Genomic DNA, 27,543 nt, shown 5'->3' with positions numbered 1-27,543 from the left:
GGTCGTGCCTGTCCCTTCTTCACACGTTTCCTAGGATCAGGCATAGGAGAACTGCCATCCTGCTCACATCTGTGTGTAGCATTGTCACAAAGGGTTCGATGGCATTTTCCCCCCCAAAAAGACCTGTATCGCCCAAAAGGAACCTGCAGCTATTCTAAAAATAATATGCTTTAATTTGTTTTGGCCTGAACGTTGAAGAATTGCTGACCTACTCCTCCGTCCTCCACCCTCCTGAACAAAAAAGAAATGAATTATTTAAAGATGTAAGTCTTCCCGTTTCCCAGTATCCCCATGTATTTGTATATCCCCACCTGCACACAGATTTCTCCTATGTGACGGATGAGGTCACGTATTTTTCACAGACATGAAAGAGATCTTAGTTCACAGGGGATCCAGCCGCTCGTGGGGACAAACCTCAACCCGATTATTTCACGTGAAATCATATAAACGTATATAAAGGCTAGATTGATGCGATGCTAGCGACGGAGCGGAGGTGGAGGGAGGCAAACCCGTCCCTGCGCCGCAGCCCCTGCGTGGTGGTGCAGAGCACTCTGTCCTCAGCCGTGCCACCTTCTGCTCGGACTAAACCTTCCCAGAACAACTTTCACGAGTGTCCGTGCTAGATGCGGGTGTTCAGGCCAACTCGGGAGAAAAACCAAGATTCTGCTCATAGCACTTGTCCTTCACGACTGCAAGAAAACACCTAACGCTTACCCTAAGATGCCAGAGGGTGTATTTGGGTCCAACATACACAATTTGGAGGAGGACGTGAGAAGAATGATGTCTTTATTGCCGCCTGCTGAAACCATGGCCTGAGGAGACGTTCCGCTTACCACAGCTTTGAGAGATCGCGGCCGATCTTCGCTCCGCTATTTGTTGTCTGGACCGTGTGGGCAAGCAGAGACCCCTTTCCCCCCCCCTGACTGGCAGGGCTCTTCCCCAAAGGGGGAAGGACTCCTTACCGAGTCCTGGCACAAGACCACCGCCCCAGGGGCAGCCTCTCGTCCCGGGGCCCACACACCGTCGCGGAGGGCCGGTCAGCCGGTAGCGAAGCCCCGCCGGAGGAGGGAGCCGCGGATAAACTCCCGCTGACGGACGGCGCCCAACGCTTTGCGGCGGGGAAGGCAACCCGCAGCCCGGATGGCCAGAAACGGGCGGAGACCTCGCCAGAAACGCGGTTCTCGACCGTGACGGACCCGCGGCCGCCGCCACCCGCCGCCTCGGCTCTCCGCCGCGCATGCGCAGAGGCGCGCGTCACATTCGCCCCCCCCCCCCTCCGCGCGCGCGCGCGCGCTTTCCTTCAACCACACCACACGGGCGCGCGCGCGCGGGGGGGGGGAGGGAGGGGCGTTGCGAGGGGAGGAGGGGGCGGGGCCTCAATGCGCGCGCGGCGGTGGCGGCGGTGGCGGCGGCGGCGACTCCCTCCCGCCGTTTAGCGAGCGGGGATCCAGTCGGCGCCAGAGAAAGAAGGAGGAGGCGGCGGGGCAGGCGCCCACTCACCGACCGAGCCACCCGCCACCCACGGCAGGTACCGTGTGAGGGGAAGGGAGGGGTCGAGGGTGGCCGGAGCCCTCGGCTCGGCGTTGGACTGGCCGCGCCCGAGCCCCCCCCCCCCGCCCCCCCCCCCGCAGCGCCCCGTCAGGGTCTCGCCCCGCCGTTCCCTCACACACACCCGGGCGCTCCCCGCCGCGGGCCCGCTCCTCACGCAGGATATCCATCCCCCCCCGCCCGCCACGGTCCACTCCCACCCGGGCCCAGGTCTCCCTCACAGCACCCGGTACCGGCTGCGACCCTCTCCCCGCCCTCACCTCCCCCCCGCCCCCCCCCGCCCCGGTTCCTCCCTCAGCGCGGCCGGCCCCGTCCGTGCCCGCGCACCGGGAGCTGTCCACGCTCCGGGACTCCCGGCCGGGCGATGGGGGGGGGGGTCCTCCGGGGTGGGGTGGGGGCCGGACACGGCTCCGGTTTGCAGCCTGCCCGCGGCTGGGGGCGGGGGGGCTGGCGGCCGGGCGGGTGGAAGGGCCCCGGGAGCCCCGGCGGGAGGTGGGGGGGCACGCAGGCGGCCTTCGTTCGGCTGCCCCCCCCGCCTCCCACTGCATCTCGCCCGCTGTGGGGAGGAGAGCCCGTTAACCTGCCGTTAAAAACCCGGATGTCTTTTTGAAAAAGTCCAAATTATTGTCTCTGGCACAGTAATGGCTTGAAATGTGGCTTCCTTCTTTTTTCCTTCTTTCTTTTTTTTTTTTTTTTTTTCCAGCCCTTTATACAATGAAATTAAGTTTTGCAGATTTATATTAATCTTTTTTTCCTCCCCTATCCTTGCAGCTTTATTTGGATGGTTTCTAGACTTACTGGTCGTGGGAAAAGGCTTAAACGGTTTTAATCTGTTTGTTCTCCCCCCCCTATGAATGAAAATGCAGTTTTTGCTGCTCCTCAGCCTTGAAGAGGAACTGATTTTTTGGGTGACAGATCTCATTGCCACCCCCCACCCCCCTTGGGTTGTTGTGTTTTGCTTTGACAGGAGAACTCTTAAACTCCCCGCTGGTGCATCCTCAGTGAGTTACTGAGCAATAGCTTTGAAATGTCTTTGGAAATCATGCTAGTTTCATTACTCACTGAGAGGTTGGATGTTTTTGTAGGAGCGAGAATCCACACAAGGAGATTGTCAAAGTGGGCATATGAGTAGGAATCGGATTGCTTGGTAACTACAATTAAATTTCTTTTCCCCACGTCAAAATGATTTCATCAATGCTTCTTACAGGTATGGTTTTGAAAGCTATGTTTAAAGTGCCTAGTAGCCAGCTCTGTTCACTTCCAGCTCTTCGTAAGTGGTGTTTGTGTTCATTATTAATTCAAACGTAAGCCTACAATGTTCATCTTACATGTAGAGGACCAAAATAAAAGAAAAACCTTGTCAAGTAAAAAAGTGAAAAACTGTATTTTTTAGGAAACACACTCAGCTACTTCTGTTACAAGTAACAAAGTAATAGGGAGATGCTACGGTGTATATGGAGCGGGTTGTCTATTTTTAACCTTGCTTGCTAGTGTGTACTTTGTGTGACATTTAATTTTTGTGGTTTCCTCTACCAGCTGGCAGTTAGGCCTTAAAAACAGGAGAAATTTGCAGACAGCAAAGGGGGGGGGAGAAGAACATCTACAGCCACAAAATATTAGGGTTCAAATGCAGTTATAGTGCCTGCATCAAATCTTTTAAACTTTGAATTGGTTGTGTCATCTAACTCCCTTGTCTGTCAATCTATTTGCTCTCCTTCTGCAAAATAGAAAGGATTTGTAATTTTTTTAGGAGAATCCATTTTACTTGCTCTGTGGAACATTTATCTCGTATCAGGGGCTTCAATGAAGCGTCAATTCAGAAATGAATGCACGCATTGAAACTGAAAACTCATGTAAATCGCTAGCGTAGGGAAAAATCAGTGTGTGCTGCTTATTCTGTAAGTGTTGTAAAACTGTACGTAAAGTGCACCAGCGTTATTTTAGAGCTTTTGGGAAGCCTGAATAACTGTGCAGTTTAAAGCTGCTTGAGTGACGGTGCTCTGCTCACTCTTCCTTGGTCAACACAACCACAGGATGAATAGTAGCGCTTAAGACAGGAAAAGCAGAGAGATGGGTTCATTTTATGAAACTTATTGGAATATGCAATCTATGGTGTGATGTATTTATCTTTTTTTTTTTTTCCTATTTTTTGCTGTGTTTGCATCACAGAGCTTGCCTCTCTCTTTTCAGTTGTAACAGGAAAATATGCCAATAAAGACATGCTTATTTTCATGTACCACAGTAACTGCAGTTCCTGTCGTTAGTCATTGTCGTTAGTCTTTGGTATAAGTTGATACAGAAATGTTTTCAAGTTTTTTCTGCTTTTCCAGGATAAACCTGGTAATGAACAAAGGATGTTTTTACCATTTTCTTAATGCTGTCATTGTCTGACATCAGCAGCTTGCTAATTATGTTTCCTGACTTTGCTTAACCAGTGCTTTTCTCATGTATTTTGTTTGTAAACAGATGGAAACTAAACTATTGTGCATGATTAAATCAGCTTCCTTTTATACAGTCTAATTTGTAGCATAATAGTTGCACATCCTAGCTGTTTAAAATGAGTTGTTTGTGTTTGTTGAAATGTTTCATACTAATTTCAGTTGTTCTTTTTCAATAGGTTTTGATTAAGTTCAGTCACATGGTACCCCAGTGAAAGTAGTTTATGCTTATAAAAGTCAGAATTTGTGGTGTTTAATTCCAGTTTGCTTAAAATATCACGCATCTTGTAGAGCTTTTATACATTTTTCATGTCTTGCAGTGAAACTGTGTGTTTTGGATGATGGTAGTGCCTGGAAGCGCCCCGGTCATACAGCAGGATCATGCTCTGGAGCCTGACTTAGGACGAGACTCAACGGAGAACTCTGCCATGGGCCCTGACACGGAGCCGGTGTCCGAGGAGGTTGGCCCAGAGTTAGAGGAGGTGCGAAAGCTGCGGGAGCTAGTGAGGAGACTGGAGATCGAGAATCAGCACCCACGAACGAAGAACAGCAGGAGCATGCTTGGGACAAACATGCAGAGTGACATCCATGCTGGTGTGGATAACCATGACTCTGGTCTTAATGGGATGGAAATTAATAACAGCATCCACGTGATAACAGAGAAGCAAGAATTGCAAATCATGGCAGATCTGAACAATCAATTAAGCAAAATAAGAAAAGAGGAAGGAGAGAACAACTGCTTAAAAAGAGATATAGATGCCCAAATGCAATATAGCTGCAACAGCGCCACTGAGGAATTGTCTTCCAGCATGTGTAAGGTGGAAATGAAGACCGCTGATAACGTTAGATGTTCTTCACATATGGATACAAGTAATAGCACAGAGCTTATGGGAAACATGGTCATTACAAGTATTGATTCCTCAGTTAAAATAAATGAACAAAATCCCAATGAAAAATGTGGAGATCTAGAAAGTCTTTCAAATAACACGGATCTGGATGAAGTCAAAGTGTTAGAACTTGAAAATTGCAATGAAGAAGAAGATAGCTGGTATGTATCTCAAAACTTTAGTCATACATGGACCTTAGCACTGCTGTGGTTGGGCGTTTCTGTATTTAGGTGTGCAATAATTTTTAAGGGTATAAAATGATTTCAATACAGTGCTTTGATTTTTAGCAGCAAGAATGCAGTTCTCTTTATCAGCTCTTCTTATGTTTAAGACCATTGTGCCAAAGAATTTTTTTTAAATCAGTTTAACTGTAAAGCTTCTTTTCCCCTTTTCTTCCTGATGCTGCTGTAGCAAGCACAGAAAACCCTCCTTTCCCTGTTAGTTTATTCATGTATAATGCACACAGATGAGTGAATAATGGAGTTTTTAAACTTTGTACGTAACTGTCAAACACTGTATTTAAGTAAGAATTTTGTAAAATACAAACTGAGACCTTAGACCATCTGGAATTTGTGGCTTTTGCTAGTATCTAAGAAGACAAATCATTTCCATTTCCTGAATACTGTTTCTTTGCAGTTAACCTGTTTTCTTTTGTTCAGAGGCATGAACTGAAACAGATCAATGATGTAATCCTTAACTGACCTTACTTTGTAGGACTCTCCACTTCACCAGCAGCCTTGTTTAGAACTTGTTTTATAAACCGGTAGATTAATTTCCCTTGCCCTTCCAAGGCTAGTTAAAGTTCAAGGCAAATTCCAGCTCATGTGATAGCTGTGACTTGAGATTTTACCTAGAGTTTATAATGTTAAGACTTTGTAGGATAGCTTCAGGGATCTGCAAATTGTGTTTCAAAATTGTGTAGCTAGAGATTAATCTAGCAGCAAAGACAGCGTTGCAGAGTGGTTGCTGAATACAAAACAAATCTTAAACTCTAAAAATTCATTAGCCATTGTAAGTGAAGGTAAACTTTGTTAATGGAATGGAGCTCAAAAACGTTAATGATGTCAGCTCAAATCTAAATTCAAGCTTATTAAAAACAGGGGAAGCCATTTTTGAGATGACAAATGAAGGAAGACTGATTTTTTTCAGTGTTTGTTAGTTTTGGAAAGGAATGTATAAAGTTAGAAATGTTCTTCAAAATTGAGTTTCTTCTTATGCGTTCTTTTTTGTGGGTATTCAGAAAGTTCATTCACGCACCTCTCCCAGCTGCAGATGGTACAAGTGACTTCTCATGTGCTTTTAATTTCTACTGCCAGTCATGATTTTTTTTTTCTTTGCAAGATTTCTTTTAAAACCCAAATACTGGTTCTAACTTGATCACTGAAACTCTTTAGCATACCTAAACACAATTTTGAGCAAGTTTCTTAAAAAAAAAAAAAAAAGAAAAAAAAAAAGGCGAGATAAAGGAATATATTTAACAAGTTGAGTTTGGGAGGCAGGCTTCATTATTTCCATGTTAATGGAAACAGCTAGTTTTATATTCATGCTTATATAGCCTGTGACATGAGAGATTCTTCAAACTGTATTGACTTGTTAAAGAAACCAGAGAGTCTTGAGATTTACACAGCTGGTGAATACTGTCCAATGCAGTCAGGATTGATTCTGCACCCAGAGGCTCAGTTTATTAACCTTTCCTTGAGTTGGTGGCTAATAAGGTCATTCTTCTTTACCAAGTACACTTCTCAGTAGACCTTGTAGGATCTTCATGTTTTTGATACCTCTGTTTTCTCATCAAATTGGGTTCATCTAGGCTAACATATTAAAAAGAGGTGCCCCAAGGAGTTTAAATAACATTGGTAATGTGGAGCTCTTGTGCAAGTTCTATTATCATAAATTACCTTTAATCATGTTGCATTGCTTCTGTCTGTTTTGTTTTCTTCTTGTCAAAAAAACCTAGTAAAACAAGAGGCCGTTTTTATGATGGCTTCTCGTTGCAGAGCTCTTCAGCTAAACTGAAAGTACTGAACTGAACGAGTAATGTATGTACAGTCAATAGTGCATGGCCGTGCTTATTGCCAAATACCCTAAATTCTCTTCACAAGCATGTCTCACATACTGTCCGTGCAGATATTCATGCATTCCTGTCAACAATAACCAGAAAACAGTGGTTGGGGAGGAGAGGGGGGGCTTCTTTAAAACAAACAAAAAAAACAAAACAAAAACACCCTTAATGCTATATGGATTTAGGATCAACTATAATAAGGTGGCTTTGCTGATTGGGGGAATTTTGTACTGCCTGGATGCAAGTAATGCCTAAATGTGTTAAGCAGTATATTAGTTAAAGTAAATAGCTTGCTATGTTGTTATATTTGCAGTCCTTGTTTAATATTATACATGAGGAAAAAAACTTTAGCTTATATTGGAACATATCATGTGTACTTTGATACTTAGGAATTTTGGCAATTTCTGAGAAATTCACAATGGCTTTGTTTTTTCCTGTCACTGCTGAATTGATAAATTTTAACCACCCAGTCCTTTTGGTTTGCTGACCTTTTCTTTATTATCAGCTAGTAGAGGGGATGGTGCTTTATACCTTAAAGAATATAAAGAACTCATTTTGTACACTTTTAAAGTGTGAAAGTGTTTAAAATAGGGGGTGGGGAGCAGGATGCTTTCAAAAAGAGAGGCTTTAGTTCTTACATCTTCATGTTATGCTAGTTTTAATAACGGGTCCAAACTTCAGGGTAGTTTCTCTTGTGGTATTGTAGTTATGCCCCATGACTACTTCGTAGGTTCGAAACCTCTAGTTAAGTCTACTGCGTGGATTTTTGCCGCCTGAGCTGAAGTGGTAACAGCAAAAACCATTGCCCTAGGAGGACCAAAATGGAAGCATGAAGAGTGGGTCAGAGGATTTGTTACTGTTCTCTGCAGGTACAGATAGTCTCAGTTTTTGCGCTGTTTTGAAATTATTGGTTTTATTTGGGTCAAGATTGCAAATGTTTCTGTGCAGCTTCCCTTGGTTTCAGCAAGATTTGTGTGGTCTCAGGTTTTGTTTTTTAAAAACAACATTGCAATGACTGAACTCCTGTGAAACATGAGGTACTGCATCACCTGCAGTAGCTGTAACTCTGTACTCCTTTGGTGTCTGTCCCTTGACTTGCTTTCTTAGGTCACTTTCTCAAATAGCTGTTCAAAATTGTAAATATCCTTGAGACCCAATCAAGTGAAAGTTGGCTTTCTGTGCTGTTGAGTTCAGCATGATGCTTAACTTAGACTTCAGTGCTGTTTTCTCATTACTGGTTACCAGTTCGCTCCCTTATGCTATGCTTCAGTGCAGGTCAACTCCTGAGCTATTTGTACAAAGGCTGTTGTCCGTACAGAAGGGAACAAACAAGATATGCTTGCAATAGTGTTAGTTTGCTTGTCTCTTAGTGTTTGTCATTCTTGGGTACCCCCTGTATGTAAGAATTAGGTTGTGGTTTTCTATGTGTTTAGTTTATTGTTCTTTGTGCAGTGATTTGTGTTCAGCGTTTTGTTACGCATTCCCATGCTACTTGTTTGGTGTTTTGCCAATTGCCAATTATTTTTCCTGGTAAGACTTGGGAGAGAGAATTTTGTCTTGGAATTATGATGAAACGATTCAAATTCCAAGCCCCTCTGAACTATAAAGTATTCTTATTAATGTGTCATTGTATGAAAGAGAGAGAGAGAAATGGAGAAATGAAAAGCCTTCAAGTTTTTCAGTACTCTTTCTCCTTTTTGCTGGATCAGACTTTCCACCTCTATCTCCTTTGATGGAATGAATACCAAACTCTCTGTCCGTGTCTCACCTTGAACAACTTCAGGTTTTCTCCTTGACGGAAGGAAATAGGCCCTTGGATGTGTCTCCCCAGTATTGCTACTGCTGTTGCTTAAGAACTTGATCCCAGTGGCAAAACTGCCAGTGGTTTTACACAGGGCTTCAGGATAAGCTTTTATGTATGTTCTGCTTTTTTTTTTTAAAAAACAAACAAACCAACCAACCCCAAACAAAACACACCATAACAATCAAGCAAATCATGTAACAGAACCTTTTCTTTAAGTTTCTTTTAAATTGCTGAATTCCTTTTAGAAGAATATGTAGAATGTGATGAGTGTGTACATGAATGTACAGGTCTACTCAGCCTAATGTGGTCCTGTTTTTTGTGGGGTGAGGAGGAGAAGGAATCCACGTCACTCAGGTGAATCCCTACATTGCTGCTACATCCATGCCTTGCACAGTTCTCATTCCGAAAAGCCTGTCTTTCGACATAAAATAGGTTGTGCTGCCTTCACCTTAGTGTTGTGTTGTCTCCTGCTTGAATACAAGAGTTCAACACAGCAAGTAGGGTGACCTTGAAATAGTCTTTGTAGGAAGAAGGAGCGTGGTTTACTCAAATTACTATTTAGGAGTTTCCTGGGAGTGTATGTTTTCAGACTTAGCCCCGTGTCCAGTGGCCTTCTGTATTAATGTCTAAAAGCATTTAATTCAACATACTGCAGGATATCATCGTTGTTAGCTTGTTTTACCATCAGAGATAGAAACAAATTTTCTTGGAGAGGTTCCACCAAACGAGGATGTGGTTCTGCACAAAACTCAGGTATTGTACCAATATAGGATTATGAAAAATGTGTCCTCTTGTGCCTCTAATCTGGGGGAGAACTTTAACTCCCTATTCTCAATATAATATAATCAATTTGTACATTTCCTCAGGCCGTATAGTAGTTTGCCTGCGATCTTTCCTTGGCAACAAGACTCTTTATGACTTAGAAGCAGTAACTTGCAAGGTCTTAGTTTCTCAGGCTGGTCATCAGATGAAAACCTTCTAGAGGTTTTTTTAACAACGGATTGGTTAGCTCTGTTGCATTAAATAATGTACAGATGACTTACCAAAAACGTTTCCTGATTGTCTAGGTTGTTTGAATAGTGCGTTACCCGTTTGTGCTAGCTGCAGTTAGCCATTACGACGGTCTGTGTAATGTCTGTCTCGCTGTGCACAATCTCTGGGTAGATTGAGCTCCTTCAGAACCCTTCTGCGCAGCGTTATGATAGCATTACCATCGGCAGTCTTCGTTGCCAGTAATTGTCAGTGCCGGAGTAGAGTAACCTGAAAGGAAAAATCTACCTGCTTGTCTGACACTTGTGTGCAAAATACGACCTTTCGGGTTAAATTGCTTTTGATGGTGGAGGCTTAAAATGACAGTTCTTACTGAAATGCTTGAGGAATTGGCTCATGGCTTTCTGTAAAATGAGGTGTGCTCATTTGCGCTGCCAGAGTGGAGGGGGAAAGCCTTTTTATGTTGCTGCAGCAAGATTGCTAGAGCTGCTGCTCAGCATCCTTGTGCAGTGTATGTATAATACGACTCTTAAGTTGTCCCACAAGGTGCCTTTTGATCGTCTTACAGACTATTGGCTGTGTCATGAGATTAAGCTAATGCGATGTTTAGAGCTTCTGTGACTTAGCGACTAGATCTTTGGTATTTTGTTCAGTAGGATTAGTCACTAGATAGACATGAAAAAGTGGTGCCTCTTCCATGTTTTGCAGTATAATTTTTTTTTCCTCTCTTTCCCATTTCTGTTTCTTGGGATAAAGGTTCACGCCTCCACTTGGGCTCATACTATAATGTTTTTGTATGGAGAGTTTGCCACAGTATTTTTCTCATGTTTTCTTTCTATGTTTCTGTCATTTCAAGACCTGTGCAGTATTGGTTCACTGTTGCTTTCCACAGCACTATACTGTCAGTATTGGTATTTCTGTTCAACAGTAGTGTTTAGATTTGAGACTAGAACAGCATAAGCACAGTAATAAATTTGAACATCAACTCTCTGAAGCGTGATACATAAAGGAAAGGAAAATGAATGTGTAATCTGTTTGAAATACATGCTTTACAGAAGAATTTAGCTGCTGCCTTAGCACTTTATGGAGGTGTATCTTATAAACCTGAATTGTTCTAAACATACTTGGCTACCTCAGGTCTCCTCCTTGCATTGATGTATATAACTCAAAGGTTTGAAAGTCAGTATAATGTCTGCCATTTTTGGTACCGCTGTAGCTACTGGTGCTAAGTGCTGTAGAAGATGTATAATAAACCAAGCATGTGTCTTAAAAACTGAGGTTCATTTTACTTTGTTTAATTTACTAATGTACTAGTTATAGAGCTTTCTGCAGCCTGAATTCTCTTCTTATGATCTATAGATTTACTAGTGAAATATTGTGCATGATTAGGATCTTAAATTCTGAGGCAATAGTGGCTTGCACTCTTATAATTGATCTGATGTGTTAGTACAGTGTGAAGATGCTTTTTTTTTTTTAGTGCAGTGTGCAAGTTGAGAAAGTTGTCATAGTATTTTCTAGATTTTGGGGGGGGTGGGGGGTGGTATTTAAAGCAGTATTTTCAAAATCAAACAATAATGGCCATTAGCTCCCACAAATCCTCCTGTGGCATTGACCCCGAAAGAAAAATAGTATCTCTATAAGATGTCGGAATAAAGTGCAAAGAATCCCACAAATTTATTTTTTGAGTGCCTACATTCTTAAAGGAAGAAAAGTCTCATGTTGTGCTTGCTGTACAACTAAAACTACTTGGCTCTTACCAGAGGTGCATTTCATAAAATACTTCATATGGGAAAGTGAAACACTAAGGATTTCCTCGCAGAAGCTGAAGAAAATTTCATTCATATTTAATGTTATGCAGCAAAACCCCAATACATCAAATTGAGAATATATGGCCAAATGTTTACTTTCTGAATTTTGTTTTAGGCCTTGTAACTCTCTAAATAACTTCTTAATTGTCATTTGCAGTTTGACAAAAGAAAATATTCAAAGCATAACCTTTTGCTGTTTAAACAGAACATGCTTCACACCCAAACTGCTGAGTTGTAGGAACAAAATGCAAGGTAAAGCTTGTCCAGTAATCAGGTATTTGTTAAACTCAAAAGACTTTGGCTGACTCGTAAACTGGCAGTTGTATGCATACTTAATGGCATGCCCGAGTACATTTTTTCCAATGCTTATTGGATTAAGTTAACCTGACATATCAAACAGCCTTAGAGGATAGAACTACCAGAAATAAAATTCTGCATATTTTTAAGCAGAGCAGAGTGACTTTAGTTTATCACAAAAACCTCTTTCAGAAGAAAGCCTGTTTTAGTTCAGCTAGAAACATGGTACTGTATTAACCCGGCCTCTGTTGCTGCGGCAGTTGTGCCGCGGTGGCTAACAGAGGATGACACTGGGTGGGGGAAGCCTTTAGTAAAAAGTGACTTTTGGTTCTTTATGTCATGTCCAGAAAAATATTAACTTCTATTTGTGGGACTGGTGTTTTTAGTTTATCAGCTGATGGTGTGTAGTGCTCCAGAAGAATAAGCTATGCAAGCATATTTTGAGAAGTGAGCTTGCTAAGTATGTTGAACCTTCCCCAAAGCTGCTTAAAAAGGAAAATAGTAAACCTGATGCTGATGAAATCAAACCAGAATTCCTCTTTTTTTATAAGTTGCCCATCAGTGCACTGAAAAATTGAGTTAGCTTACTTAATTGAGGCTAGTGAAATTTTAAGTGAGACCTTCTCTTGCCAATAGACTTGTCAGCTGAAAAATGAGAGTCTGCTGGCAGACTATAGAGGACTCTGACACTCTGCGAAGCAGGTAGCTCTGCTCCAGGTGGAAATGGTTCTAGCAATCAAACAAGTGTTATCATTTTCAGCTGATACAGTCCTGGGTAGAAACATGATTAGCAGTGTGGAAGGAGCTGGGTAGAACAACTACTTCCTGAAGTAGAGCAGGATTTTCTCTCTTAACCTAAAATACGTGAAGAACAGCATGACCTGCCCTAAGGAGGCTATTGGCCTCTTTTTTTGTTTGATGGTGTTATTGCTGCTTTTTTTGGTCTGAACTGTAAAATCCAGAGAAAGAGCACTTTGCTTTCTCTGTTTGTGAGGTCTTTCATAAAAGATAACATTGCACATTCAGGAATATTTGTGTTCATGTTTCTCAGCATTTATTTTGTCAATAGCAAATTAGGTTTTGGATTTTTTTTTATTTGCATGTGGTTTTGTGTAAAGCTTGGTACGAAAAAGCTTCTGTATGACACATGACTAAAGAGACTGAATCTCTGCTCCCTGAATAAAATGGGTCTGGTCAGGGGCAGGAATATTATTGACAGTGGCATGTCAAGAGGCAATAGAGAATAATTACCTTCCACTTGTATCCCATCCCCCAAGTACCAGACAATATCAAGAGTAAATAGCAGGTAATTGCTTCACAGCAAGTGAACGCAGGTGGTTCTTCACCCTGTGTGTCTGTGCATTGTGGGACTCATTGCAGTAGGGTGCTGTGGGTGCTAAAAGCAGGTATGAATTCAAAAAAGGGCTTAGACAGATTCACTGAAAAATAGTCTTTTGAGAGCTGTTGCATACAGAGGTGCTTGATCTGATAGCCCCAAACTGCAAAGTTGTGGGAGTCCAGGACAGCTTTCTGCATCAGTACAGCTTTTGGATTGATTGTTTCTGTACTTATCCTTACTTAGATAGAGGATAGGAGACAGGGCGATAGGTTAGACAGACATTTTGATGCAAGCACAATGATTTAAATATCCCAGTTGTTTGTATATTTTATCTTGGTCAAACATTGATTTAATGGATAGGACGCCCGACAAATGAGAGTCCCATAGTATGTTCTTATAACTTTTAAACACAAGGGGTTTTCAGAAATTAATGGGATAATTACTAAAATATCTGATGTTTTATATTAGATTTGTTGTGGAAAGGAGTATTTTATGAATTGAATATGAGACGTCTGTGTGAGAATGAGTAACTGGAGCAGAAAGACTTGATGTATCTTGCTGCAGGAGTGTCAAAAGTTACTGCTGGAAGAGAGAGTAGGAACAATTGAAGTGCATGCAGACGTTCCTTGAAATCTTAAAACCATCCTCATGATCATTTTATGCTGAAATACTGGATTTTACACTGATGAAGATGAAATATTATGTATACATCAGTGTGAGGACAGCTGTTGGGAGTAGTGTAAATCAAGTGTGGCTGTAGCTGGTTTGCTGGTGACGAAGAGGTGGGGGTGACAGGTGATGCTGAGTATACCAACAACTTAACTTTTAGTAGTATTCCAACAGCCCAAGCTTGAACCTTGCCTTGCACAGGCTGTGTACTTTCTCTGTGAAGCCATCTTTAAGTGAATTTTTACTATTGTGATAGTAAATTTTGTTTCTGAGTCGTATACAATTTAAACTTAAATTTTCCCTCTGTTTTTAGTTTGGATAACTTTTCTATTGCTTACCGTTAGGCATGCTACTTTGGTGGCTGTATGCTTTGAGTTAATGAGCGTTTTTTACTGTCTCCTTTCAATTGTTGCAAAGGCTCTACGTGTCCCCAAGAAAATCTACTACAGATCAGAAAACAGACTCACCTTTAAAATGGTGCCGACAGGTGTTGGATAATCCCAGTCCCGAGACAGAAGCAGCCTGCCGAACTCTTATTAACAGACTTGATCAAGGTACGTAAACTATAAGTATTGCTTCTTCAAGTGTCTCTTATTTCCACTTGTGTACTTTACATTGTTCAGACACAGTAAAGCAAAGGAGACATGAAGTTTGCGGTTGCTGTAGTGGAGAATATCTGCAGAGATAGCACTTCAGATGTTGTGCTCTTGGTGCATATTTGTACAGCCATGTTTGTTATTGTATAAAAACCTCCCTGCTTTTGGTTTCCGTTGACAATGCATCAAGTGATGAAGGTAAGAGATTATTCTGTAAGCATTAAGAAAACTATGCTGATTACAAGTAATAGACGAAACAAACTGAACTGTGATGTTTTGCCTCTGTATTTTTTAAAATGCAAATACAAGCATTTGAAATTAATTGTCAAATTGACCACCTTGCTTTCTGTTTTTTTTAGTATGTTCAGAGCCTAAACACTAAAATATATTTTAGTGTATGCCTAAACACTGAAATACATTTTAGTGTTTTCAGGCTCTTGGTTGGTTGGGTTTGGCGGGTTTTTTTGTTGTTGTTGTTGTTGATAATATTCAAACATCTTTAGTGTAAAAATATGTAGAGGGAGAAAAGTGCTGCAGGGGAGTGGGGGAGAGAATCATATGAAATTATTATTGCAGCTTTTTTCTATATAAAAAAAGTTCTAGTGTTGTTGCGTGTTTCTAATGGTGATTATTCTTACTGTTTCTTACCGCTAGTATTATCACCTGGGTAAAACAGTTGATGCTCAAAGCTTGCAATAATGAAACATTAAAATCTATAACTTGAAGAAATGGTGTCACTTGGAAGCCTAGTTTTTCTTCCAGTTTTATCATCCCCTAAAAGGACTTCATGGTGGCTTTCAGCTGTGTTACTTAACCGCTGAGGGAAAATCTCTTACTTTATCTGCCTGGAATGAAAGCACTATGTTCTGTTCAGTAGTTGCATACCACCATCATAGTCAGTATTCTGGGGTTGTAGGTTTGTGTTTTTTCTTTTCCTTTTTCAGAGCACAGAAGGATCAATCCCATAGTAGCCTTTCACTGATGTAAGAGCTGTTAGAATAGATGCATAGTTTACTCATCACAAAACCAAGGAGGTTATTCTATTTCTGCATACCTGTAGTACATCACCTGGAATCCATCTAGTAGATAGCCTACCTTTGTCTTTTCAGATGTATTCCAGGTTTGTATGTAAAATGTGTGAGTCCTGGGCTGAGTTGCTGCTAGCCAAGATGCTGAGGGGTTTGAAGTGAGGAAGTAATCCTTTTCTGTAGTGTATAGCTTTCTATGTCATAGGTTTCCTATATAGGCAGCTGTGATTTATCCTGCAGCTGGAGGGATGACTAGTTTTGTTATTTTCTTCTAACAACTCATCATTGGAAAGCATTGCAGAGCAGGATGTGTTGCAGCCTCATCTGTCTAGTTTGACTTGTGAACATCTAAACACAAAAGCTGTGGTGAGCAGTGTTTGAAAAAGTGAAGTTTCTGAGAGAATTAATGTTTTGAAGTTCAGCAATGTTCTTCACTGCTGAAAATACAGCCCCCAGTTTGGTGCAAAAATTGTCTGCCTGGGTTTTGCATTGGCTGGTTTTGTCTTCCATGTGAATGCAATAATTTTGATTTCAGTTTAACCAGTAATTTGACCTCAGTGATTTGAAGTCTGAGAGGCCCCTGTTTTGTTTTGGGGGTTTTTTTTGTTTAAGTTTACATACTAACAGTGTTTTGGCACTGCTTGTAGTCAGGCTTATTTTGAGTTTAGCCTTGAAATTCCTGATCTGAGATAATTTAATGTAGTTTGAGAACAAACTTAATTTACTCTTATAAACCATCTGCGCTTAAAAATTCAAATGAAGATTCATTTGATTAACTCTTTGCTTTCTGTCTGAAATGTATAAGGCGTTACTTGTACTCTATCACTGTTTTCTAACTAAAGTAGTCTGACCTTATATTTGTGGGGGAAATAAAAAAGAAAACTACATAGTGAGTCTTCATTATTTTGTTAGCTACTGTTCTCTAAACAGTAAGGGTTTACTGGGCAATTCAGCAGCCCCTTGAATATATAGAGAATGTAGACCGAGTCATTTCCATAGCATTGTAGCTGCTTGTTTCCTTCCAGCTTCAGTAAGCATGGATGCACTAAGTTTTGCTGCCCATCTTCTTTTCGATTGTTTTGCTAACTTGTGTGTGAGTCTATGTTGAATAAATATTTCAGAATGGTTGTTTTTATATTAATTTGCTCTCCTTTTAATCTAAAGGCATAGCTTTTGTGGTTTAATGGTGTTTTGACTCCATCCTTAAAAATTTGAAAGTAACACATGTGTAAACAAAGTTCAATGGTGTTTCTTAGAATGAAGAAGAGGTATAGAAATGGCAGATATTTATGAAAACAGTCATCTTTGAAGACCAGCACTGAAACTTTCAGAAATGTATGGCTTCTTTAAAGCTCAGTTTGTCAGTAGTTATTCTTGGAATTCTTCAGGAGTGACAAAACAAGTTAAAGGGGAGAGTGAGCAAGGGAACAGGCGCTGCTTTGCTTCCTACATCTTGTAACTGACACCATCAAGACGTCTTATTTGAAGTACATCTGTTACAATATTTAATCTTGTTTGATCTGATGCCTTTCTTTATCTTATGCTCTTTGTTTTTAAAAATAATTTTATAACCTTTATGGCTTTTTTGTATTTTTCCTTCTAGCCAGTAGATGGAAAAACCTGTATTGCAGTCCATTGGCATCACCAAGCGCACATAATTTGAATACAGAGACAGGCTCCTGTAGCAATGCACTAAACTCTCCCGGGCATCTCAAATCGACTAACAAAGCACTACTAACCTGTGGCAGCTCAGGTATGGCATGTCAGTAGAGCAGTGCAAACCTGTAGTGTTTAAAATGCAAGGAGTATTACTAATGGACACAGGGAAAAGTTGTCAAGAAATGTGAGTCCGCCCATGGAGTTTTCTCCTTTTAATTTGCCTGCTTACTGACCCAGGTTTCATCTGTTACATGGGAGAAAACCTCCTTGCATTCTAAATGTCATGTAGTTATTTCATGGGTTTGTTTCTATAACTTACTATATATTTATAAATTGTACTAATTTTAAGTGACTTAAAATAGAAAACCGCTGTTGGGGCAAAGAAAATATTGCTCTTGAATAATGTTATCATATGTAGGTGTTAACTTTATAAAGTTACTTGGATTCAGTTTTCTGGCTTGAGAGTTTGTGAAGTTTCTTTTGAAAATATTGATTAATGTAGGCAACAGAAAGAAGCCTCGTGCTTTAAGATAAAAGGTGTTGTCTCCAGGATAAGTCTTTAAATTGTCTGAGTGGGCAGCTAAACACAAAATAACAAAAGCTTTCTATCAAGCTTAATTGTGTTTGGAGACTGATTTCCTACCTTAGAGGCAACTTATACAAAATTCTTGTTGGAAGCCTATATTTGTAGGTATGATAATAAAGCTTCTCCTAAGTGGCTTGGCCTTAAGTCTGCCTTTACATTTAAGCTGCTTGCTGCCTAAGGAGTCCATGTAGGCTCTTCCAGGAGCTTCATTTATCCTTTATGCAGTTCGTACTCAGTTTCCTAGTACAAATGCTTTGCCTCTTGGCTTTATTATCAAAGGAGTCTTCCTTGATTCGTTTGTTTTTTTGTGGAAACTGCTATATCCTAATTTGCATGTTTAAAAACATAAAGCATGTTTAATAGTTTCTGGCTTCAAACTTGATGTTAAATGAACTTTTTTTTTTCTGAAGAAAAAAAGTGTTGCATATGAATGTTTTCACAGCTGCAGGTATGCTTTTGAGATCTGCTGGTTTTCTGCTGTAAACAGAAATTAACATTTATCTCTATTTTGCAAACAAAAGGACACATGTAGGACTGTTATTTTTGCAAGCTGAATTCTGCAGGGAAAAATCTCTAAATCAATTTCTTGTTTTTAATATGAGGTTGGTTGGCAATCTAGATGTCTAACCACATTTTCACACACAAGCAGTTACTGATGTATAAAACCAAAGTGTCTTTGTAACTTCTAGACTTCTTCATTCACTCTGCAAATCTGCTGAAGTGGTTAAGGGTACCAAATAAAAAGCCAAGTATAGGACAGGCTTTGTCCATGTAGGATTATACATGAGAGTTCACTTCATCTGTTTGGTGACTTCCAAACTTCCCTGGGGACTTATGTAAGTGCCAACATGAGTTTAAAGTTCACTGTCGACTTGATTTATTCAAATCTGATTTTATTTCTAAGAAAAACAGAGCTTCCCTACTATTCAAACGAAAAATGTTTAATAGTAACTTCCCTTTAAAAACTAAACGAAAATAACCTTTTACAAAATCCAGATGTGGTATATTTTGAAGCTTCTGTAATGAAAACCATAATCAGTTCATCTTGCAATGTTAAGCCACAACAGTTTTTACTGATGAAAGAATGTGAATGTTTTTCTTTCCCTCCTTGACTGTTTTTTAAATAGACCTGTAATTTGAAACGCAACAACAAAATGAAACACACACAATTGAATTGGGAGCTTTGCTTTTTAAAACCCTGTATTCAAGATGCAACTGTATTAAAAATACAGCTTTTAGTATTAGAGGTGTTAGTTACAGCAGGAAACCTGTGCTTATTCATTATACTACATCCTACAGGTGCAATCCCTGCTCTCATGTTGGCTTTACTTCAACTGCTTAAAATGTATTTTCCTGACACCAGAAGGGAAGAAACAGGAATATGTTACATGGCAGTGCAGTCTTAATACTGGAGTGTCTTGACTTGGAGTGTGTATTTGTGTAACACACACATGCACAGACGCATCCCTTGACTACGGTCACACTTCTACCACTGTATTATGTAAGCATCTTGAAACTGCAAAAACTTTACGCCTTTTCACATGAGGAATTTGAGGCTTACTGGTACAAAGCAGCTTGCTCAATGTCCGTGTAAGAATTTTGTTTTACGCCTGGACTTCAAACGTGTGTTTTCCATGTCATCAGTTACTACTCTTCAAAACTGGTTCAAGAAATAACGTTGTGAACCTGCTGCTTTTGTCTGCCTGACTGGAATTAACCATTGTTTGAAAGGGTTGCTCAGAAATGGTTTTTAGATGTTTTGCCGAGAACAGACAAAATGTTTTATTGCTAGCATCGTTGTTAAGAATTATTCAGTAGGTGTGCTGCCTTCAAGACTTCTTAGAACACAGCAGGCAAAACTGCGTGAGCTAAAGTAAAAGTCAGTGGTGAATGACATCCTATAGATGCTTTGGGAGGCTGACATTCTTGCTTTGTCGGCTGGTGTGTTACAGCTAACTTGTTGCTTTTCATTTAAGTGATGATCTCGAATCCCTGCTTGAGCAGGATTTGTATTTATTAAGCCTACTCTAGCTGAAAGTGATGTTAAGTGCTCTTAGGCTCTTGCGTATCTACTAGCTTTATCTGATCTTCTGTCGGATTGTGTTTTTTTTAAACTTTTTTTTGATGGGTCTAAATCTATATAGTATGAATTGCAACCTTCTCTTGAATCACTTTAAGGTTATGATGTACTCTCCTAAAATAGCTCTGTAAGTTACATGGTTTTATGTGTCTGTCTTTGAGGGTTAGTTATGCTAGGAGCATATTATGGTATTTTGTAACATGTAGCATAGATAAGCACATTTGCTGTGTAGAAGTTTTACATTTACTAATCCTTCTGCGTTTCCAAAAATTTTTCTAGCAGGTGTTTTTGGGTTTGGTTTTTTTTTTTTTTTTAAAAAAAATACAAAGCAGTAAGGAGTTATAAAACAGGAAAAGAAGATGAAGGTATGCTCAGCGTTGTGTGCTCTCTCTCAAAGATACTATCCTGACCCCAAATTAATGTTGATGGAATGGTAGCAAGATTCTCCTGCCATTGCCTGCATCTGCCTGCCATCTGCAGATGGAGATAAGCTAACTGCTAGGTGATGCTTAGCCTTCCTGCAGTAACAGTCATCCCAGATGCCAGGAAAAGTAGTATTTGAGGAAGCCCAAAGGCAGTTGTGATACCACATTTCTGCACATAGGGCTACTTAGAAGCCTCCCACGGTTGAAGGAAAAGTACCAGTACAACCCTAAAGTTACATGGCTTGTTCTCACCTCCCTATTTTAGTAGCAAGTTGTAGTACTCTTATGCCATGGAAAATGTTGACTTGCTGACTTAAGAAAAAGTACTAACAGGTAAAAGTTTCCAGTTAATGATGATTAATATGATGATACTTTTATTATTATTCTTCAAAAGGGAAATTATTTGTTGCTCTTCCTAATGCCTGACTGATGGAAAAACTTCCCTGTGGAAAAGATACTTCCAGTTTGTTTTTTATGACCTGCTGTATGAACAAGCTATGGTCTTCCCTCTAAGAGAGAGTTTGGTTTATGTTGAGAGGAAGAAAAAAATGGATAAACCTCAGGAGTGGAGAGGAGGCAATCTAGTGTAAATTCTACTTTCCATAAGCAGATTGCATGAGTGATTTTTGAGGTACTGTACTCTGAAAGCCATTTAGATCCTTTTACTCCTATGACTGCTCACCAGTGCCCTAGCAAGCACTTTGTATAGCTTTGCAGTTTAATATCTAGATCAATAGTTGCCCCTTTCTCAAAATAGGCAGAAATAATACTGATCTTTTAAAGTATGTTTCTAAGCTCAAAATTACCAAGCATCCCTTTGCCACCTTCTGGACAGAAGTCCACAATTTTTTTCCCCTGTGCAAAGGCTCTGCCTCCTGAAAATTGCAGGTTAAAACACTGAGCATTGTGTTCTCAAGTAATTTCTAACTTAATTATTTCTAGCAGCCATACCTCAACTTCACAACTGCACTGATTTTATTACCAGAATAAGTTCTCTGCTGCTCATTTTTGTTTTGTATGTGGATGTCTGAATGCTTTTTCTGTTCCTCCCTCCTCTTTCCTCCTGAAGGTTATTTGAGCATGCATTCTGCACTGAGCTCTCAGTCATCTGTGGACAGTGAGCTGAGTACGTCTGATGACTCCATCTCCATGGGATATAAACTGCAGGACTTGACTGATGTCCAGGTTATGGCACGCCTTCAGGAAGAAAGTACGTGATGGCAATCTCCGTTTGGTGTTACAGTTTTAGAATTGTAGAGAAATGTAGATGGATTCCGCCTGTTCTTCTCTTCCTGCTTTCCCCAACAAAAACAGAATTTAAGAGATCTTTTGAAATGTTTGTGATTTTTCTTCCTTTAAAAATCTAAAAAGCTTGCTTTAAAGGGGCTTCCTTTAAAAATCTACAGACCCAAACTGCCACTTAGTTAGCAGTTGTTTAACTTTCTCAAGATTACACATCGTAAAGCAGAGGATAGTCTTGAAAGTATTATCCAAAACCCCGCTTTAAATATGTAAGTGCCCTTTAATACTCAAAAAATATTCCATCCCAGATTGTCTCTGAAATACAGGTGAAGTTTCATGAGTACTTGTTTCATAATAGTGACTGTTTAAACAGCAGCAGCTCACAGTTGCCCATCTGGTCACTGTCCCCTCACTTAAGCAAACACAAGCAGCTGTGACTGCACTGTGTAGTGGTTTGGGGAACTGATCAGCTGAAAAAAATAACCCAGCAAAATTTTTTGCTTGTAAATTTTTGTTGTTCTGAGCTGGCTGCCTAACTGCAGCCTGAAATAATATTAGAAGCTGTCTAGAAGACTGAATTTTACAAATTGTTTATTTCACAGAAGCTGCAAGTAGTATTTCACTGCTGCATTGAGTAAAACTAAGAGTTCAAGAGTACTAAAAGTGAAAGAGCTGAAATTACAATTGAAGTTTTGCTCTGGTAGAGTGCTCAGAGACAGCTCTGCAAATTTAACTTAAGCATAAAACATGTCTGTGTCCCAGTGTGGGGGGATTTCAGGGCCCTGATCCAGTTCCCATTAAAACTTGGTAAACTTTCTGTTGACTTCAGTGTGATTTGGATGAGGTCCTTATTGAAGATCAAGGTAGAACAAAGTGGCTGGATCTGTTGGTCTGTGCAAACTAATCATAACTTTGATTTACAGGAAATAGAGAATGAAGTTCTCTGTTTTTCTTTTGGAGAACATTTACTTAGTACTGTGCCTTTAATAAATCTTAAAAATACTATGATCTAGGAATTGGAATATCAGATCAAAAAGAGCAAAAGACATAAGATCTTGTTATCACTTTATTGTAGCTAAGGAAAAGTTCTATTAAAGCAAATAACAGCCTTTTTCTTTCTAAACTTGAATATTTTTTTATGCTTTGTGATCACTTCAAAAAAATGTTGAGGAAATCCCATCCCATTACAAAGTTACCAGTGAAATATGAAAAGTGCTTCATCCTCAGAATGGTGGGAGCTTTTCATATTTCCATTGTGAAGGGAGAAGAGTGGGGAATGCTTGCTTCTTTTTTTTTTTTATCCCTCCAGTGAAGGGACTGCACCAAGAAGAGGGTTCTTCAGAACTTTAACTGATGCCTTTCTCAAAAGCCCCTTCAACCAGTTTGCTAAATTAGTTCTTGGTCAGAAGTTGCTTGTATTTTGTTAGGCAAGAAGACTTAAAGGAGTAAGTTGGGGGAGGACCTGTAAATAAACCAGATGGATGCACTGTAGATGTCAATAAGAAGCAGGTATTTTTTCACTTGGAGGCAGAAGTTCAAATCTTTATTTCAACCTGTTGAACTACTGGTGGGTGTGTAATTAATTGAACTAAAAAATTCATACTGTAAATTAGACTTCTATACCTAGTTGACCTAACAGAGCTTGCATGACAATATATAGTCCACAATCACAGCTGCTTGTGTATGTGACCTAAGGAGTAATTCAGGTCAATTTGAATATTAACTCTTTGCTCTAATTAAACAGTACTGATGTGGGTGACACTGTTCCAGTTTAGAGATTCCATATGCTGTGTCTTCAGTAAAGAGAGTTATTAACTTGATTCTCCTTCCAAGGTGAAATGAATCGCTGATAAAAGCACTGCTTCTGAGGTTGTGTTGCAACTGGGTAAGGAATTTCTATTTTAAAGTATGATGACTTTGAGCTGTGTTGCCCTTTATATCCAGGCCTCCGTCAGGATTGTGCCTCTAGCTCTGCTTCTGTATCACGTCGCAGTTCCAGTGCCTCCCTTCACTCTCTGCGAAGAGGTACCTACAGTGACCAGGAGTTCGACACGTACAGCCTTGAGGATGAGGATGATTATGATTGTTCCCTGTCATACCGTAGCACTCACAGATACTCACCATCTCCACTCAGTTCACCCCGATGTCAGTCCCCTTCTTCCAGTGCAGATTATAGCAGGTCATCTACTTCCCGTATCCGTCCCCCAAGGAGATCTGTGCAAAGTCCCATGCAAGACCGGCTCAAGTATGCAAACAGCGAAGGTAAGCTAGGTGTGAGCTTTTGATAAGAGTCAGTGAAAATAATTTTGACATACGCAGTTCAAAACTGCCGTTATTTAACGGAAGCTAAGAATTAGTTACACGCTTGTCTGCTTCTAAGTGCGTATGTTTTTCAAGAGATAGTCTAAACCATTATACATCTCCATTACTACCAGAAGCAGCAAATAAAGAATTTGCTCTTGGTTTCAGAGGAGATGCGCCACAGCATGCCTAACCTGGCCAGGACGAGCCTTCGAGCTCTGGAGTCTGTACGCAGCAGTCGGAGCTTGGAGTCAGATCTGCAGGTGCCAAGCAGTCGAATTCCAAGAACTCAGCAACGGTCAGCAGGTCTGCAATGTCTTCTATATGCACTGCTGTAGTTGATTTCCTTTTTTCTGTTTAACTGACCCAACTAAACCCAAGGCTCTTAAAAGGCCTGCTGTCCTGAAGTGTTCTTAAAATACTGTTGCCAACTGAGTTATTCTTTCGTTATTCCACTTCCAGGTCTGGCTCCCAGTAAGCTCAGGTATTCCTCCAGTGCTGGGCAGTCTCCCTTAACAGTGCGACAACCCATGAAAGCAGGGTCATGCACAAACTCTCTGTTAACACCCAGGCAGCCAGTGAAAGCCTGCAGTTACACAAGTCCTGTTAGCGGAGTTCGAAAACCACAGCCATCTTCGCTTAGCACAGGCTCTTCCAGTAGCAGTTGCGCTACCAGAAGCAGCAATATGGTCACTGTGGCAAAAAATTCACCCATTAAAGCACGCACGTCTGTTGGAGGAATCTCAGTGCCCAAGAGCAAGCCGACACCACCATCCAAGAGGTAAGTGTGAGACTTCAATTCTGCCTCTCTTCCACAAATTAGAAACACTTTTTTATAAAGTTATGTTCATCTCCCGGTTTTAAAGTGTGACATGGGTATAGTGTTGGGTCAGAGCTACTGATGAGCTTTAAATGTAGGGTTGTGGTGGGGGAGCCCTTAAAGAAAGGGTAGTACTTAGCTGGAGGATTCATGGATGTTGAGTACTTTGCCCCCAGTCAAGAAGAAACGGGTTGCGGTTTCTTTCAGTACCTCTCAAATCAAATTCCGTGAACCTATGTGTGAACCGACAGGCTGAGACTCATCAGCTTCTGGGTGAGATTCCCCTCTTTACCATGTAATCTGTGACCAAACCATTCAATATTCCAGTATTCCATCTGTTTAAAAAAATAAGTGCTTTTTTTTAAACAAGGCTAATTATACAGGAAAATGAAGAGGCATAGGCTCAAACTTCTTTCTATTAAGAAATGAACATTAGGGCACATATTTATTTGGTGCATACATCTGGTTTTGTGAAGGGGAAAAACTCTTCCAAATGACTAATAAACTCTCTTTACTGTTAATGTAATAATCTTCCCAGATGACCTACTTTGGTCCCTCTGTAACTTTGCTACTGGTAAAATAAGTTTGGTGTGTTTTTCTTCTTCCTTAGTCTTTCGTTAGGACTCGAGGTGGGCATTGTCGAAGGCCTAAGGAGTTTTTAGAAGGGTTTGAAAAGTAGGACAAATTAACAAGGCTTGTCTTAAGCATGATTCTATATACATTATAGTATAGTAGCTTCATACAACAAGGTGAAAGCAGAGCATATATAATGGTTTCCAAAACCAGAATTTTTGTTTTCGCTGTAGAATTCTGAACTGATTTAGGGGCCACATCTTAATCCAGAAAGATGGAATGAGTTTTTACACTTTTTTTTTGACATTTATTTCTAGCTTTTATGATTAGCTTCCTAAATATTTAGTCAGTGGATATTTGAACTTTGTAGATAGTCTAAAGCAATGGCTGTTTAGTTAGAACATGCTCAATCTCTTTAAAGAGCAAGGCCCCCAAGATGCTCATAACTACATGCACGGACTGCTTTATGCCATTTTAGCAAAGTGTATTCTTATCCCATTGTCTTAAGGCATCTGCTGTGCTTTTTTGTGTGGTAAATCCACTACTGAATTGCCACAAGCTATTTTTTACAGTTATTTGCAGTACAATTTAGTGTAAACTTCTATGATTGAGGGGAAGTTAAAAGTCGATTCAGTATCAGACTAATAAGCAAGAAATACTTGATTTTTTTTTAATGTCCCATTGTAGCCTTCAATAAATTGAACTGTATCTACTTACTTCAAAAAAAAATGCTCAAAAGGGAGTTTTTAAACTCTTAATTTGTAGTAGTACTCTACATACAGTCTGATTATTTTTCCTGTGTTTAGTCATATGTGCAGAGAAGAATACTTCTCTTGGACTCAGTCATGGGAAAAACCCACAACACTATTAACTACTTAGCAGAGCAGGATATATATGTCACTAAATACCCAGTAATAGTCAATTGCTCTGAACTGTCTGAAATTGCTGCTGCTGTGTCTGTTCTGTGGCTGTCTGGTGTAGGGGATGTGCAAGCTGTGCACATGGGTGACTGCAGCAGTTTACCTAAGGCAGGCAGATTTTTTTTTGACATTGTCAAAAGACAGATGTTGCAGAAACCCAGTGTAAACCAAAGCCTCAAACAAGCATTCCTGTGTACATCAACAGATTGCTGGGGACTTTGCTTCTTGGAGCTGTTAGTGATTACTTTTTCTTTTTGTGTGTGTGTGTCTCAAACCAGATTTCTTCAGTCAGCGCAGACCACCGAGGATGATTCCTGGAAGGATGGGTGTTACTGACAACCCAAAATGCTGATGCACTGCCAAACACTGCTGTGAAGCAGACCCCCAGCTGGCTGGGCGTAAGAACGTTATTTGAAAATGAAACTCAAGAAACCCATCGCACTGCAGACTGATGTATATAGTTCTTCTCCTCTTGAACACAGACTTATCCTCACCTTCTGCTATTCTGCCAAGAGCCTGACCTCTTCATGGTGGAACAGACAACTGTTTTACTGTGTTTCCACTGTTTAAAACATTACTGAAATACCAGTCTTCACATGAAGACTGAAAATAGCCTTATTTCATATAAACCTCTACCCGCAGCCCTGTGGAAGGTTTGTCACACAGAACTTCTGCTGTGACCTGCTCCTGAGGACGCTTGCTTAAAAAGGCTGCTGGTTGTCCTGTTGTGCCAGAAAGCAGCTTTGAGCTGTTGCTATGGTGTGTTGCATAGCAGGGGGAGAGTAGAAATAGCTATATAGGTGTTAGAAGTAAGACTTTTAAAATTCACCCTGGTGTACTCTAATTTTGTCTGAAACTCAACTGTTTGGGTTTGTTTTTTTTTTACTTCTGTATAGAATGTATTTCTGCTACTTTTTATTGTTTGTTCTAGAAGATGAAGCTGGTTTTTATAACTGTAGTACACTTCAAGCTGTTGTATTCAAGTGTGTGCATCACAGTTCACAAGTGAAGGAGCAGTACACAATATTTGTGTGGGTTTGTGAACAGGCAGTTGCAGAGACAGGGGATGCTATTTTAAAACTGCTGTTTATCAGCATCTTCATATCTCAGCTGAGGAACAAACACCAGTTAAAAGTACACTTTTTAAAAATTCCCCCCCCTCCTCCCCCCCAACTGATTTGACTTGAAGTGTTTTCCTTTGATCTCTTTCAGCTAGCCCCTAACTGCCTTGATTTTTGTAGAAGTTTTCTACTGTCTCTTTGGCTATGAAGGATTCTGTTTCAGTGTCCTTTTCCTCAGCAAGTGCTGGATGCTATGAGTACAGTCTTAGTACAGAAAATATGCACTGATAGCAATGTTCTCCCTGCCATCAATGTGATTTTGATAGTGTAGTTTAATAAAATGTTATGGTGCTGAAATAGATCTGCTTTATTCAAACAGTGAGCCTGACTTTGGAGTGTTTTTTGATGCT

The 27,543-nt window shown here is 40.4% G+C and overlaps 1 protein-coding gene and 1 long non-coding RNA gene across 3 annotated transcripts; one reads left to right on the top strand and one right to left on the bottom strand.

Annotated features, from left to right (window-relative positions):
- Positions 1-1,404: 1,404 nt before the first annotated feature.
- On the top strand, positions 1,405-27,543 carry LOC126050034 (SLAIN motif-containing protein-like). 2 transcript variants are annotated; one of them, XM_049827325.1, is made up of 9 exons: positions 1,405-1,528; positions 4,307-5,034; positions 14,260-14,396; positions 17,070-17,219; positions 21,286-21,426; positions 23,403-23,720; positions 23,928-24,065; positions 24,222-24,540; positions 26,351-27,543. In XM_049827325.1, exons 2-9 carry the CDS (start codon positions 4,325-4,327, stop codon positions 26,406-26,408), a joined length of 1,971 nt encoding a protein of 656 aa, XP_049683282.1. In that variant the 5' UTR covers positions 1,405-1,528; positions 4,307-4,324; the 3' UTR covers positions 26,409-27,543. The 2 variants fall into 2 exon arrangements, with proteins under 2 accessions (XP_049683282.1, XP_049683283.1); XM_049827326.1 differs by lacking the exon at positions 17,070-17,219.
- LOC126050037 (uncharacterized) lies at positions 22,743-23,661 on the bottom strand. Its single transcript, XR_007509369.1, has 2 exons — positions 23,580-23,661; positions 22,743-23,487 (listed from the first exon to the last, which is right to left on the bottom strand). It is a non-coding gene; the product is annotated as an uncharacterized LOC126050037 (long non-coding RNA).

This window comes from Accipiter gentilis, chromosome 24, assembly GCF_929443795.1.
Source record: "Accipiter gentilis chromosome 24, bAccGen1.1, whole genome shotgun sequence".
Taxonomy (NCBI): domain Eukaryota; kingdom Metazoa; phylum Chordata; class Aves; order Accipitriformes; family Accipitridae; genus Astur; species Astur gentilis.
The sequence above is the reverse complement of the archived record's forward strand: the minus strand, read 5'-3'. Positions and strand labels throughout refer to the sequence as shown.